General features: G+C 40.9%; 1 protein-coding gene across 11 annotated transcripts in view; it reads left to right on the top strand.

Moving 5' to 3' along the window:
- LOC108261646 (uncharacterized) overlaps positions 1-14,493 on the top strand; it is a 42,295-nt gene that overhangs the window by 10,763 nt on the left and 17,039 nt on the right. For 5 of the 11 annotated variants that reach the window (XM_053679948.1, XM_053679956.1, XM_053679953.1 and 2 more), the window contains exons 14-43: positions 306-367; positions 473-573; positions 681-753; positions 850-1,004; positions 1,112-1,233; positions 2,781-2,842; positions 2,948-3,048; positions 3,156-3,228; positions 3,325-3,479; positions 3,587-3,708; positions 5,251-5,312; positions 5,418-5,518; positions 5,626-5,698; positions 5,795-5,949; positions 6,057-6,178; positions 7,726-7,787; positions 7,893-7,993; positions 8,101-8,173; positions 8,270-8,424; positions 8,532-8,653; positions 10,196-10,257; positions 10,363-10,463; positions 10,571-10,643; positions 10,740-10,894; positions 11,002-11,123; positions 12,666-12,727; positions 12,833-12,933; positions 13,041-13,113; positions 13,210-13,364; positions 13,472-13,593. In XM_053679948.1, coding sequence (XP_053535923.1) covers positions 306-367; positions 473-573; positions 681-753; positions 850-1,004; positions 1,112-1,233; positions 2,781-2,842; positions 2,948-3,048; positions 3,156-3,228; positions 3,325-3,479; positions 3,587-3,708; positions 5,251-5,312; positions 5,418-5,518; positions 5,626-5,698; positions 5,795-5,949; positions 6,057-6,178; positions 7,726-7,787; positions 7,893-7,993; positions 8,101-8,173; positions 8,270-8,424; positions 8,532-8,653; positions 10,196-10,257; positions 10,363-10,463; positions 10,571-10,643; positions 10,740-10,894; positions 11,002-11,123; positions 12,666-12,727; positions 12,833-12,933; positions 13,041-13,113; positions 13,210-13,364; positions 13,472-13,593 — 3,078 coding nt within the window. The remainder of the gene's footprint in view (positions 1-305; positions 368-472; positions 574-680; positions 754-849; positions 1,005-1,111; positions 1,234-2,780; positions 2,843-2,947; positions 3,049-3,155; positions 3,229-3,324; positions 3,480-3,586; positions 3,709-5,250; positions 5,313-5,417; positions 5,519-5,625; positions 5,699-5,794; positions 5,950-6,056; positions 6,179-7,725; positions 7,788-7,892; positions 7,994-8,100; positions 8,174-8,269; positions 8,425-8,531; positions 8,654-10,195; positions 10,258-10,362; positions 10,464-10,570; positions 10,644-10,739; positions 10,895-11,001; positions 11,124-12,665; positions 12,728-12,832; positions 12,934-13,040; positions 13,114-13,209; positions 13,365-13,471; positions 13,594-14,493) is intronic. The other 6 variants (XM_053679952.1, XM_053679955.1, XM_053679951.1 and 3 more) reach the window with 6 other exon arrangements.

Below are 14,493 nucleotides of genomic sequence, written 5' to 3'. Positions count from 1 at the left end.
CTGTAGTCCGTCCTACATCCAGTGCTGAGGCGCATGCTCATAGGCCTTCTCTAAATACACGAAACACTTGTAGACTGGATCAACACACTCCCATGACATCTCACTAAAAATAGAGTCCTTCATTAAGGTCAGTTTATCAAATTTTGAAGGCATTTTCATCAGGAATAATTCGGGAAATTCTTCACTTTTGGTCAACACAGAAAACTTAGTGTACAAAAATCGCTAAATTTGGAACATCTAAATATGTAGAACTTGAATTGTCACATCATTTGTAATTCAAACCTAAAGATGTTTACATTCTCCAGCTAAACACACTTCTCAATGCACCTGGCGCAGAACCATTCGCACCCAAAATCTCCAACTTCACGTAAGTTGAAAGCAGCATTGATTTCTGTTTTGAGAAGACATCCTGTAATGCTTACTACAGAGTTCTTGATACGAAGAACATCTAATTTTCTGCTTTTCCAAATAGAAGTTCAGGAAAACAGATTGAAGGTGTAATAGAGTACATTCTCCAATATGGAGATAGTAATATACCAATCAGCTTTCTCAGTGAGCTCCAAAAACAAAGCGGTAAGCGGTGCTACACAACCTTGCTTAATGTTTGCTGTTTTTGTTGACTGAGCATATAAATACATGTTTTATTTCGTTACCTTTGAATAAAACTTGTTTTCTTGCAGGTAATTATACATCAGTTCCTCGATCAAGTACAACAGTTCCACTGTTGTCTTCAGCAGCAACTCCAATAATAAAGTATGGTCATTTCAGACATGTGTTAAAGAAATGGAGAATCCATTCATTGTTATGAATCGTGTTTGAAACAAAAAGTTCTAACATTTTTGTCTTCAGATCTGGTTCAGCTGTGGTTCAGGCCAGACTGGCCTTCAACTCCTTCACTCCCATTCCCAGTGAGAGTTTGGTCCTCAGTGCCATCACATCTCTGTTGAGTTCTCGATTCAAAGACCTCAGTGATTCACTAACTGTGCTGAACTTCACCTACGAGAGTATGTTTCCTTTAAATATCACAAATTACAGCAACAACTGTTCACGTTATTGTTCCATCCGTATGAGATCTAAAATATTCTAATGGACAACTTTCTTGATTCCACAGATGTTTCAGAGACATCCTATGCAGTCATCTTCACATTCAGCATCAGTAACATGAGCATTCCAGAGAACCCCGACCTAAGGAATGGCACCTACACCCAAGTGGAGAACATCATCAATAATGCTGTGAGTGTTCATTTTACATGCACTTTGTGTTGGCTGTAGGAGCATGTTACTTTGGCAGAAGAAGAACTGGTTTGATTTCATTTACTCTGTATTCTGAAAACATATAGCAGTAAAACTGTCTTGAGGTGACAATGTGCATAACAAGGCATATTCTTCTGATCAGTCATTGATTCAGTATAAAATGCCATGAAACCATGTCATATCATAACAGTATAGACAATCTTGAGTGCTTCTTTCAAGTGAGGCATACAGATACCCCTTCTCCAGTGGGGCCTAGGTCTGCCTTGACTCTCCATTCAGTGGGGTGTGCCTGATAGAGCTCTAGCAGGATCCAAACAATGGACATCCTTGTAATGTGGCAAAACAATCTCACCTGGCTATGCTCGATTTGGAGGAGCAGTGGTTGTACTCTGAGCAAAGTGATCTCCTGCCTCACCACCACAGTACAGTGTGCTGTAAACACTCCTGCTGCTGCTGGTGGCTCCATCTGTTTGTCAATCTCACACCCTCTTTGTCCATGACCTGTGAATAATATCCCAGGGCAACGGAACTCTGCCGGGGGCAATGTCTCTTCGCTTACCTGCAGGGAGCTGCGCGCCTTTTTCAAGGCTAAAACAATGGCCTCAGACTTGGACGTGAAGATTTTCATCGCAGCTTCTTCACACTTGGCAAAATCTTCAAGGAATTTTTAGAGATCCTTCTTGCATGGTGCCACGAGAGAATCATCTGCAAATAACAGGGATGTTACTGTACCTCTAGCCTCATACACTGGACACCAATCCAACATCAGCTGCATCTTGATATGCTGTCCATGAAAAGAAGAAATAGGAGTCATGAACTTTTTCACACTAACTGTTGTTACCCAGATGAGGATGGGTTCCCTTCTGAGTCGGGTTCCTCTCAAGGTTTCTTCCTCTTAAAACATCTTAGGGAGTTTTTCCTTGCCACCGTTGCCACTCAGTGGCTTGCTCAGTTGGGATAAATACGCACCTTTAATATCTGTATACCATGTTGATATTTCTGTAAAGCTGCTTTGAGACAATGTCTATTGTAAAAAGCGCTATACAAATAAAATTGAATTGAATTGAATTGAATTGAATTGAGTGGAAAAAGAAATGCCCCTGACGGAGTCCAATAGCCACCTCAAACCATTTTGACTTAACACCAAGAAAGCGGGCATGATTCTCACTGCACTCATTCAGAGATTGGATCACAAAGTAGTGACACAGACACCCCATATTCCTGTAGTCCGTCCTACATCCAGTGCTGAGGCGCATGCTCATAGGCCTTCTCTAAATACACGAAACACTTGTAGACTGGATCAACACACTCCCATGACATCTCACTAAAAATAGAGTCCTTCATTAAGGTCAGTTTATCAAATTTTGAAGGCATTTTCATCAGGAATAATTCGGGAAATTCTTCACTTTTGGTCAACACAGAAAACTTAGTGTACAAAAATCGCTAAATTTGGAACATCTAAATATGTAGAACTTGAATTGTCACATCATTTGTAATTCAAACCTAAAGATGTTTACATTCTCCAGCTAAACACACTTCTCAATGCACCTGGCGCAGAACCATTCGCACCCAAAATCTCCAACTTCACGTAAGTTGAAAGCAGCATTGATTTCTGTTTTGAGAAGACATCCTGTAATGCTTACTACAGAGTTCTTGATACGAAGAACATCTAATTTTCTGCTTTCCCAAATAGAAGTTCAGGAAAACAGATTGAAGGTGTAATAGAGTACATTCTCCAATATGGAGATAGTAATATACCAATCAGCTTTCTCAGTGAGCTCCAAAAACAAAGCGGTAAGCGGTGCTACACAACCTTGCTTAATGTTTGCTGTTTTTGTTGACTGAGCATATAAATACATGTTTTATTTCGTTACCTTTGAATAAAACTTGTTTTCTTGCAGGTAATTATACATCAGTTCCTCGATCAAGTACAACAGTTCCACTGTTGTCTTCAGCAGCAACTCCAATAATAAAGTATGGTCATTTCAGACATGTGTTAAAGAAATGGAGAATCCATTCATTGTTATGAATCGTGTTTGAAACAAAAAGTTCTAACATTTTTGTCTTCAGATCTGGTTCAGCTGTGGTTCAGGCCAGACTGGCCTTCAACTCCTTCACTCCCATTCCCAGTGAGAGTTTGGTCCTCAGTGCCATCACATCTCTGTTGAGTTCTCGATTCAAAGACCTCAGTGATTCACTAACTGTGCTGAACTTCACCTACGAGAGTATGTTTCCTTTAAATATCACAAATTACAGCAACAACTGTTCACGTTATTGTTCCATCCGTATGAGATCTAAAATATTCTAATGGACAACTTTCTTGATTCCACAGATGTTTCAGAGACATCCTATGCAGTCATCTTCACATTCAGCATCAGTAACATGAGCATTCCAGAGAACCCCGACCTAAGGAATGGCACCTACACCCAAGTGGAGAACATCATCAATAATGCTGTGAGTGTTCATTTTACATGCACTTTGTGTTGGCTGTAGGAGCATGTTACTTTGGCAGAAGAAGAACTGGTTTGATTTCATTTACTCTGTATTCTGAAAACATATAGCAGTAAAACTATCTTGAGGTGACAATGTGCATAACAAGGCATATTCTTCTGATCAGTCATTGATTCAGTATAAAATGCCATGAAACCATGTCATATCATAACAGTATAGACAATCTTGAGTGCTTCTTTCAAGTGAGGCATACAGATACCCCTTCTCCAGTGGGGCCTAGGTCTGCCTTGACTCTCCATTCAGTGGGGTGTGCCTGATAGAGCTCTAGCAGGATCCAAACAATGGACATCCTTGTAATGTGGCAAAACAATCTCACCTGGCTATGCTCGATTTGGAGGAGCAGTGGTTGTACTCTGAGCAAAGTGATCTCCTGCCTCACCACCACAGTACAGTGTGCTGTAAACACTCCTGCTGCTGCTGGTGGCTCCATCTGTTTGTCAATCTCACACCCTCTTTGTCCATGACCTGTGAATAATATCCCAGGGCAACGGAACTCTGCCGGGGGCAATGTCTCTTCGCTTACCTGCAGGGAGCTGCGCGCCTTTTTCAAGGCTAAAACAATGGCCTCAGACTTGGACGTGAAGATTTTCATCGCAGCTTCTTCACACTTGGCAAAATCTTCAAGGAATTTTTAGAGATCCTTCTTGCATGGTGCCACGAGAGAATCATCTGCAAATAACAGGGATGTTACTGTACCTCTAGCCTCATACACTGGACACCAATCCAACATCAGCTGCATCTTGATATGCTGTCCATGAAAAGAAGAAATAGGAGTCATGAACTTTTTCACACTAACTGTTGTTACCCAGATGAGGATGGGTTCCCTTCTGAGTCGGGTTCCTCTCAAGGTTTCTTCCTCTTAAAACATCTTAGGGAGTTTTTCCTTGCCACCGTTGCCACTCAGTGGCTTGCTCAGTTGGGATAAATACGCACCTTTAATATCTGTATACCATGTTGATATTTCTGTAAAGCTGCTTTGAGACAATGTCTATTGTAAAAAGTGCTATACAAATAAAATTGAATTGAATTGAATTGAATTGAGTGGAAAAAGAAATGCCCCTGACGGAGTCCAATAGCCACCTCAAACCATTTTGACTTAACACCAAGAAAGCGGGCATGATTCTCACTGCACTCATTCAGAGATTGGATCACAAAGTAGTGACACAGACACCCCATATTCCTGTAGTCCGTCCTACATCCAGTGCTGAGGCGCATGCTCATAGGCCTTCTCTAAATACACGAAACACTTGTAGACTGGATCAACACACTCCCATGACATCTCACTAAAAATAGAGTCCTTCATTAAGGTCAGTTTATCAAATTTTGAAGGCATTTTCATCAGGAATAATTCGGGAAATTCTTCACTTTTGGTCAACACAGAAAACTTAGTGTACAAAAATCGCTAAATTTGGAACATCTAAATATGTAGAACTTGAATTGTCACATCATTTGTAATTCAAACCTAAAGATGTTTACATTCTCCAGCTAAACACACTTCTCAATGCACCTGGCGCAGAACCATTCGCACCCAAAATCTCCAACTTCACGTAAGTTGAAAGCAGCATTGATTTCTGTTTTGAGAAGACATCCTGTAATGCTTACTACAGAGTTCTTGATACGAAGAACATCTAATTTTCTGCTTTTCCAAATAGAAGTTCAGGAAAACAGATTGAAGGTGTAATAGAGTACATTCTCCAATATGGAGATAGTAATATACCAATCAGCTTTCTCAGTGAGCTCCAAAAACAAAGCGGTAAGCGGTGCTACACAACCTTGCTTAATGTTTGCTGTTTTTGTTGACTGAGCATATAAATACATGTTTTATTTCGTTACCTTTGAATAAAACTTGTTTTCTTGCAGGTAATTATACATCAGTTCCTCGATCAAGTACAACAGTTCCACTGTTGTCTTCAGCAGCAACTCCAATAATAAAGTATGGTCATTTCAGACATGTGTTAAAGAAATGGAGAATCCATTCATTGTTATGAATCGTGTTTGAAACAAAAAGTTCTAACATTTTTGTCTTCAGATCTGGTTCAGCTGTGGTTCAGGCCAGACTGGCCTTCAACTCCTTCACTCCCATTCCCAGTGAGAGTTTGGTCCTCAGTGCCATCACATCTCTGTTGAGTTCTCGATTCAAAGACCTCAGTGATTCACTAACTGTGCTGAACTTCACCTACGAGAGTATGTTTCCTTTAAATATCACAAATTACAGCAACAACTGTTCACGTTATTGTTCCATCCGTATGAGATCTAAAATATTCTAATGGACAACTTTCTTGATTCCACAGATGTTTCAGAGACATCCTATGCAGTCATCTTCACATTCAGCATCAGTAACATGAGCATTCCAGAGAACCCCGACCTAAGGAATGGCACCTACACCCAAGTGGAGAACATCATCAATAATGCTGTGAGTGTTCATTTTACATGCACTTTGTGTTGGCTGTAGGAGCATGTTACTTTGGCAGAAGAAGAACTGGTTTGATTTCATTTACTCTGTATTCTGAAAACATATAGCAGTAAAACTGTCTTGAGGTGACAATGTGCATAACAAGGCATATTCTTCTGATCAGTCATTGATTCAGTATAAAATGCCATGAAACCATGTCATATCATAACAGTATAGACAATCTTGAGTGCTTCTTTCAAGTGAGGCATACAGATACCCCTTCTCCAGTGGGGCCTAGGTCTGCCTTGACTCTCCATTCAGTGGGGTGTGCCTGATAGAGCTCTAGCAGGATCCAAACAATGGACATCCTTGTAATGTGGCAAAACAATCTCACCTGGCTATGCTCGATTTGGAGGAGCAGTGGTTGTACTCTGAGCAAAGTGATCTCCTGCCTCACCACCACAGTACAGTGTGCTGTAAACACTCCTGCTGCTGCTGGTGGCTCCATCTGTTTGTCAATCTCACACCCTCTTTGTCCATGACCTGTGAATAATATCCCAGGGCAACGGAACTCTGCCGGGGGCAATGTCTCTTCGCTTACCTGCAGGGAGCTGCGCGCCTTTTTCAAGGCTAAAACAATGGCCTCAGACTTGGACGTGAAGATTTTCATCGCAGCTTCTTCACACTTGGCAAAATCTTCAAGGAATTTTTAGAGATCCTTCTTGCATGGTGCCACGAGAGAATCATCTGCAAATAACAGGGATGTTACTGTACCTCTAGCCTCATACACTGGACACCAATCCAACATCAGCTGCATCTTGATATGCTGTCCATGAAAAGAAGAAATAGGAGTCATGAACTTTTTCACACTAACTGTTGTTACCCAGATGAGGATGGGTTCCCTTCTGAGTCGGGTTCCTCTCAAGGTTTCTTCCTCTTAAAACATCTTAGGGAGTTTTTCCTTGCCACCGTTGCCACTCAGTGGCTTGCTCAGTTGGGATAAATACGCACCTTTAATATCTGTATACCATGTTGATATTTCTGTAAAGCTGCTTTGAGACAATGTCTATTGTAAAAAGCGCTATACAAATAAAATTGAATTGAATTGAATTGAATTGAATTGAGTGGAAAAAGAAATGCCCCTGACGGAGTCCAATAGCCACCTCAAACCATTTTGACTTAACACCAAGAAAGCGGGCATGATTCTCACTGCACTCATTCAGAGATTGGATCACAAAGTAGTGACACAGACACCCCATATTCCTGTAGTCCGTCCTACATCCAGTGCTGAGGCGCATGCTCATAGGCCTTCTCTAAATACACGAAACACTTGTAGACTGGATCAACACACTCCCATGACATCTCACTAAAAATAGAGTCCTTCATTAAGGTCAGTTTATCAAATTTTGAAGGCATTTTCATCAGGAATAATTCGGGAAATTCTTCACTTTTGGTCAACACAGAAAACTTAGTGTACAAAAATCGCTAAATTTGGAACATCTAAATATGTAGAACTTGAATTGTCACATCATTTGTAATTCAAACCTAAAGATGTTTACATTCTCCAGCTAAACACACTTCTCAATGCACCTGGCGCAGAACCATTCGCACCCAAAATCTCCAACTTCACGTAAGTTGAAAGCAGCATTGATTTCTGTTTTGAGAAGACATCCTGTAATGCTTACTACAGAGTTCTTGATACGAAGAACATCTAATTTTCTGCTTTTCCAAATAGAAGTTCAGGAAAACAGATTGAAGGTGTAATAGAGTACATTCTCCAATATGGAGATAGTAATATACCAATCAGCTTTCTCAGTGAGCTCCAAAAACAAAGCGGTAAGCGGTGCTACACAACCTTGCTTAATGTTTGCTGTTTTTGTTGACTGAGCATATAAATACATGTTTTATTTCGTTACCTTTGAATAAAACTTGTTTTCTTGCAGGTAATTATACATCAGTTCCTCGATCAAGTACAACAGTTCCACTGTTGTCTTCAGCAGCAACTCCAATAATAAAGTATGGTCATTTCAGACATGTGTTAAAGAAATGGAGAATCCATTCATTGTTATGAATCGTGTTTGAAACAAAAAGTTCTAACATTTTTGTCTTCAGATCTGGTTCAGCTGTGGTTCAGGCCAGACTGGCCTTCAACTCCTTCACTCCCATTCCCAGTGAGAGTTTGGTCCTCAGTGCCATCACATCTCTGTTGAGTTCTCGATTCAAAGACCTCAGTGATTCACTAACTGTGCTGAACTTCACCTACGAGAGTATGTTTCCTTTAAATATCACAAATTACAGCAACAACTGTTCACGTTATTGTTCCATCCGTATGAGATCTAAAATATTCTAATGGACAACTTTCTTGATTCCACAGATGTTTCAGAGACATCCTATGCAGTCATCTTCACATTCAGCATCAGTAACATGAGCATTCCAGAGAACCCCGACCTAAGGAATGGCACCTACACCCAAGTGGAGAACATCATCAATAATGCTGTGAGTGTTCATTTTACATGCACTTTGTGTTGGCTGTAGGAGCATGTTACTTTGGCAGAAGAAGAACTGGTTTGATTTCATTTACTCTGTATTCTGAAAACATATAGCAGTAAAACTGTCTTGAGGTGACAATGTGCATAACAAGGCATATTCTTCTGATCAGTCATTGATTCAGTATAAAATGCCATGAAACCATGTCATATCATAACAGTATAGACAATCTTGAGTGCTTCTTTCAAGTGAGGCATACAGATACCCCTTCTCCAGTGGGGCCTAGGTCTGCCTTGACTCTCCATTCAGTGGGGTGTGCCTGATAGAGCTCTAGCAGGATCCAAACAATGGACATCCTTGTAATGTGGCAAAACAATCTCACCTGGCTATGCTCGATTTGGAGGAGCAGTGGTTGTACTCTGAGCAAAGGGATCTCCTGCCTCACCACCACAGTACAGTGTGCTGTAAACACTCCTGCTGCTGCTGGTGGCTCCATCTGTTTGTCAATCTCACACCCTCTTTGTCCATGACCTGTGAATAATATCCCAGGGCAACGGAACTCTGCCGGGGGCAATGTCTCTTCGCTTACCTGCAGGGAGCTGCGCGCCTTTTTCAAGGCTAAAACAATGGCCTCAGACTTGGACGTGAAGATTTTCATCGCAGCTTCTTCACACTTGGCAAAATCTTCAAGGAATTTTTAGAGATCCTTCTTGCATGGTGCCACGAGAGAATCATCTGCAAATAACAGGGATGTTACTGTACCTCTAGCCTCATACACTGGACACCAATCCAACATCAGCTGCATCTTGATATGCTGTCCATGAAAAGAAGAAATAGGAGTCATGAACTTTTTCACACTAACTGTTGTTACCCAGATGAGGATGGGTTCCCTTCTGAGTCGGGTTCCTCTCAAGGTTTCTTCCTCTTAAAACATCTTAGGGAGTTTTTCCTTGCCACCGTTGCCACTCAGTGGCTTGCTCAGTTGGGATAAATACGCACCTTTAATATCTGTATACCATGTTGATATTTCTGTAAAGCTGCTTTGAGACAATGTCTATTGTAAAAAGTGCTATACAAATAAAATTGAATTGAATTGAATTGAATTGAGTGGAAAAAGAAATGCCCCTGACGGAGTCCAATAGCCACCTCAAACCATTTTGACTTAACACCAAGAAAGCGGGCATGATTCTCACTGCACTCATTCAGAGATTGGATCACAAAGTAGTGACACAGACACCCCATATTCCTGTAGTCCGTCCTACATCCAGTGCTGAGGCGCATGCTCATAGGCCTTCTCTAAATACACGAAACACTTGTAGACTGGATCAACACACTCCCATGACATCTCACTAAAAATAGAGTCCTTCATTAAGGTCAGTTTATCAAATTTTGAAGGCATTTTCATCAGGAATAATTCGGGAAATTCTTCACTTTTGGTCAACACAGAAAACTTAGTGTACAAAAATCGCTAAATTTGGAACATCTAAATATGTAGAACTTGAATTGTCTCATCATTTGTAATTCAAACCTAAAAATGTTTACATTCTCCAGCTAAACACACTTCTCAATGCACCTGGCGCAGAACCATTCGCACCCAAAATCTCCAACTTCACGTAAGTTGAAAGCAGCATTGATTTCTGTTTTGAGAAGACATCCTGTAATGCTTACTACAGAGTTCTTGATACGAAGAACATCTAATTTTCTGCTTTTCCAAATAGAAGTTCAGGAAAACAGATTGAAGGTGTAATAGAGTACATTCTCCAATATGGAGATAGTAATATACCAATCAGCTTTCTCAGTGAGCTCCAAAAACAAAGCGGTAAGCGGTGCTACACAACCTTGCTTAATGTTTGCTGTTTTTGTTGACTGAGCATATAAATACATGTTTTATTTCGTTACCTTTGAATAAAACTTGTTTTCTTGCAGGTAATTATACATCAGTTCCTCGATCAAGTACAACAGTTCCACTGTTGTCTTCAGCAGCAACTCCAATAATAAAGTATGGTCATTTCAGACATGTGTTAAAGAAATGGAGAATCCATTCATTGTTATGAATCGTGTTTGAAACAAAAAGTTCTAACATTTTTGTCTTCAGATCTGGTTCAGCTGTGGTTCAGGCCAGACTGGCCTTCAACTCCTTCACTCCCATTCCCAGTGAGAGTTTGGTCCTCAGTGCCATCACATCTCTGTTGAGTTCTCGATTCAAAGACCTCAGTGATTCACTAACTGTGCTGAACTTCACCTACGAGAGTATGTTTCCTTTAAATATCACAAATTACAGCAACAACTGTTCACGTTATTGTTCCATCCGTATGAGATCTAAAATATTCTAATGGACAACTTTCTTGATTCCACAGATGTTTCAGAGACATCCTATGCAGTCATCTTCACATTCAGCATCAGTAACATGAGCATTCCAGAGAACCCCGACCTAAGGAATGGCACCTACACCCAAGTGGAGAACATCATCAATAATGCTGTGAGTGTTCATTTTACATGCACTTTGTGTTGGCTGTAGGAGCATGTTACTTTGGCAGAAGAAGAACTGGTTTGATTTCATTTACTCTGTATTCTGAAAACATATAGCAGTAAAACTATCTTGAGGTGACAATGTGCATAACAAGGCATATTCTTCTGATCAGTCATTGATTCAGTATAAAATGCCATGAAACCATGTCATATCATAACAGTATAGACAATCTTGAGTGCTTCTTTCAAGTGAGGCATACAGATACCCCTTCTCCAGTGGGGCCTAGGTCTGCCTTGACTCTCCATTCAGTGGGGTGTGCCTGATAGAGCTCTAGCAGGATCCAAACAATGGACATCCTTGTAATGTGGCAAAACAATCTCACCTGGCTATGCTCGATTTGGAGGAGCAGTGGTTGTACTCTGAGCAAAGTGATCTCCTGCCTCACCACCACAGTACAGTGTGCTGTAAACACTCCTGCTGCTGCTGGTGGCTCCATCTGTTTGTCAATCTCACACCCTCTTTGTCCATGACCTGTGAATAATATCCCAGGGCAACGGAACTCTGCCGGGGGCAATGTCTCTTCGCTTACCTGCAGGGAGCTGCGCGCCTTTTTCAAGGCTAAAACAATGGCCTAAGACTTGGACGTGAAGATTTTCATCGCAGCTTCTTCACACTTGGCAAAATCTTCAAGGAATTTTTAGAGATCCTTCTTGCATGGTGCCACGAGAGAATCATCTGCAAATAACAGGGATGTTACTGTACCTCTAGCCTCATACACTGGACACCAATCCAACATCAGCTGCATCTTGATATGCTGTCCATGAAAAGAAGAAATAGGAGTCATGAACTTTTTCACACTAACTGTTGTTACCCAGATGAGGATGGGTTCCCTTCTGAGTCGGGTTCCTCTCAAGGTTTCTTCCTCTTAAAACATCTTAGGGAGTTTTTCCTTGCCACCGTTGCCACTCAGTGGCTTGCTCAGTTGGGATAAATACGCACCTTTAATATCTGTATACCATGTTGATATTTCTGTAAAGCTGCTTTGAGACAATGTCTATTGTAAAAAGCGCTATACAAATAAAATTGAATTGAATTGAATTGAATTGAGTGGAAAAAGAAATGCCCCTGACGGAGTCCAATAGCCACCTCAAACCATTTTGACTTAACACCAAGAAAGCGGGTATGATTCTCACTGCACTCATTCAGAGATTGGATCACAAAGTAGTGACACAGACACCCCATATTCCTGTAGTCCGTCCTACATCCAGTGCTGAGGCGCATGCTCATAGGCCTTCTCTAAATACACGAAACACTTGTAGACTGGATCAACACACTCCCATGACATCTCACTAAAAATAGAGTCCATCATTAAAGTCAGTTTATCAAATTTTGAAGGCATTTTCATCAGGAATAATTCGGGAAATTCTTCACTTTTGGTCAACACAGAAAACTTAGTGTACAAAAATCGCTAAATTTGGAACATCTAAATATGTAGAACTTGAATTGTCTCATCATTTGTAATTCAAACCTAAAAATGTTTACATTCTCCAGCTAAACACACTTCTCAATGCACCTGGCGCAGAACCATTCGCACCCAAAATCTCCAACTTCACGTAAGTTGAAAGCAGCATTGATTTCTGTTTTGAGAAGACATCCTGTAATGCTTACTACAGAGTTCTTGATACGAAGAACATCTAATTTTCTGCTTTTCCAAATAGAAGTTCAGGAAAACAGATTGAAGGTGTAATAGAGTACATTCTCCAATATGGAGATAGTAATATACCAATCAGCTTTCTCAGTGAGCTCCAAAAACAAAGCGGTAAGCGGTGCTACACAACCTTGCTTAATGTTTGCTGTTTTTGTTGACTGAGCATATAAATACATGTTTTATTTCGTTACCTTTGAATAAAACTTGTTTTCTTGCAGGTAATTATACATCAGTTCCTCGATCAAGTACAACAGTTCCACTGTTGTCTTCAGCAGCAACTCCAATAATAAAGTATGGTCATTTCAGACATGTGTTAAAGAAATGGAGAATCCATTCATTGTTATGAATCGTGTTTGAAACAAAAAGTTCTAACATTTTTGTCTTCAGATCTGGTTCAGCTGTGGTTCAGGCCAGACTGGCCTTCAACTCCTTCACTCCCATTCCCAGTGAGAGTTTGGTCCTCAGTGCCATCACATCTCTGTTGAGTTCTCGATTCAAAGACCTCAGTGATTCACTAACTGTGCTGAACTTCACCTACGAGAGTATGTTTCCTTTAAATATCACAAATTACAGCAACAACTGTTCACGTTATTGTTCCATCCGTATGAGATCTAAAATATTCTAATGGACAACTTTCTTGATTCCACAGATGTTTCAGAGACATCCTATGCAGTCATCTTCACATTCAGCATCAGTAACATGAGCATTCCAGAGAACCCCGACCTAAGGAATGGCACCTACACCCAAGTGGAGAACATCATCAATAATGCTGTGAGTGTTCATTTTACATGCACTTTGTGTTGGCTGTAGGAGCATGTTACTTTGGCAGAAGAAGAACTGGTTTGATTTCATTTACTCTGTATTCTGAAAACATATAGCAGTAAAACTATCTTGAGGTGACAATGTGCATAACAAGGCATATTCTTCTGATCAGTCATTGATTCAGTATAAAATGCCATGAAACCATGTCATATCATAACAGTATAGACAATCTTGAGTGCTTCTTTCAAGTGAGGCATACAGATACCCCTTCTCCAGTGGGGCCTAGGTCTGCCTTGACTCTCCATTCAGTGGGGTGTGCCTGATAGAGCTCTAGCAGGATCCAAACAATGGACATCCTTGTAATGTGGCAAAACAATCTCACCTGGCTATGCTCGATTTGGAGGAGCAGTGGTTGTACTCTGAGCAAAGTGATCTCCTGCCTCACCACCACAGTACAGTGTGCTGTAAACACTCCTGCTGCTGCTGGTGGCTCCATCTGTTTGTCAATCTCACACCCTCTTTGTCCATGACCTGTGAATAATATCCCAGGGCAACGGAACTCTGCCGGGGGCAATGTCTCTTCGCTTACCTGCAGGGAGCTGCGCGCCTTTTTCAAGGCTAAAACAATGGCCTAAGACTTGGACGTGAAGATTTTCATCGCAGCTTCTTCACACTTGGCAAAATCTTCAAGGAATTTTTAGAGATCCTTCTTGCATGGTGCCACGAGAGAATCATCTGCAAATAACAGGGATGTTACTGTACCTCTAGCCTCATACACTGGACACCAATCCAACATCAGCTGCATCTTGATATGCTGTCCATGAAAAGAAGAAATAGGAGTCATGAACTTTTTCACACTAACTGTTGTTACCCAGATGAGGATGGGTTCCCTTCTGAGTCGGGTTCCTC

This window comes from Ictalurus punctatus, chromosome 3 (genome assembly GCF_001660625.3).
Source record: "Ictalurus punctatus breed USDA103 chromosome 3, Coco_2.0, whole genome shotgun sequence".
NCBI lineage: Eukaryota > Metazoa > Chordata > Actinopteri > Siluriformes > Ictaluridae > Ictalurus > Ictalurus punctatus.
This window is presented reverse-complemented; position numbering and strand designations above follow the sequence as displayed.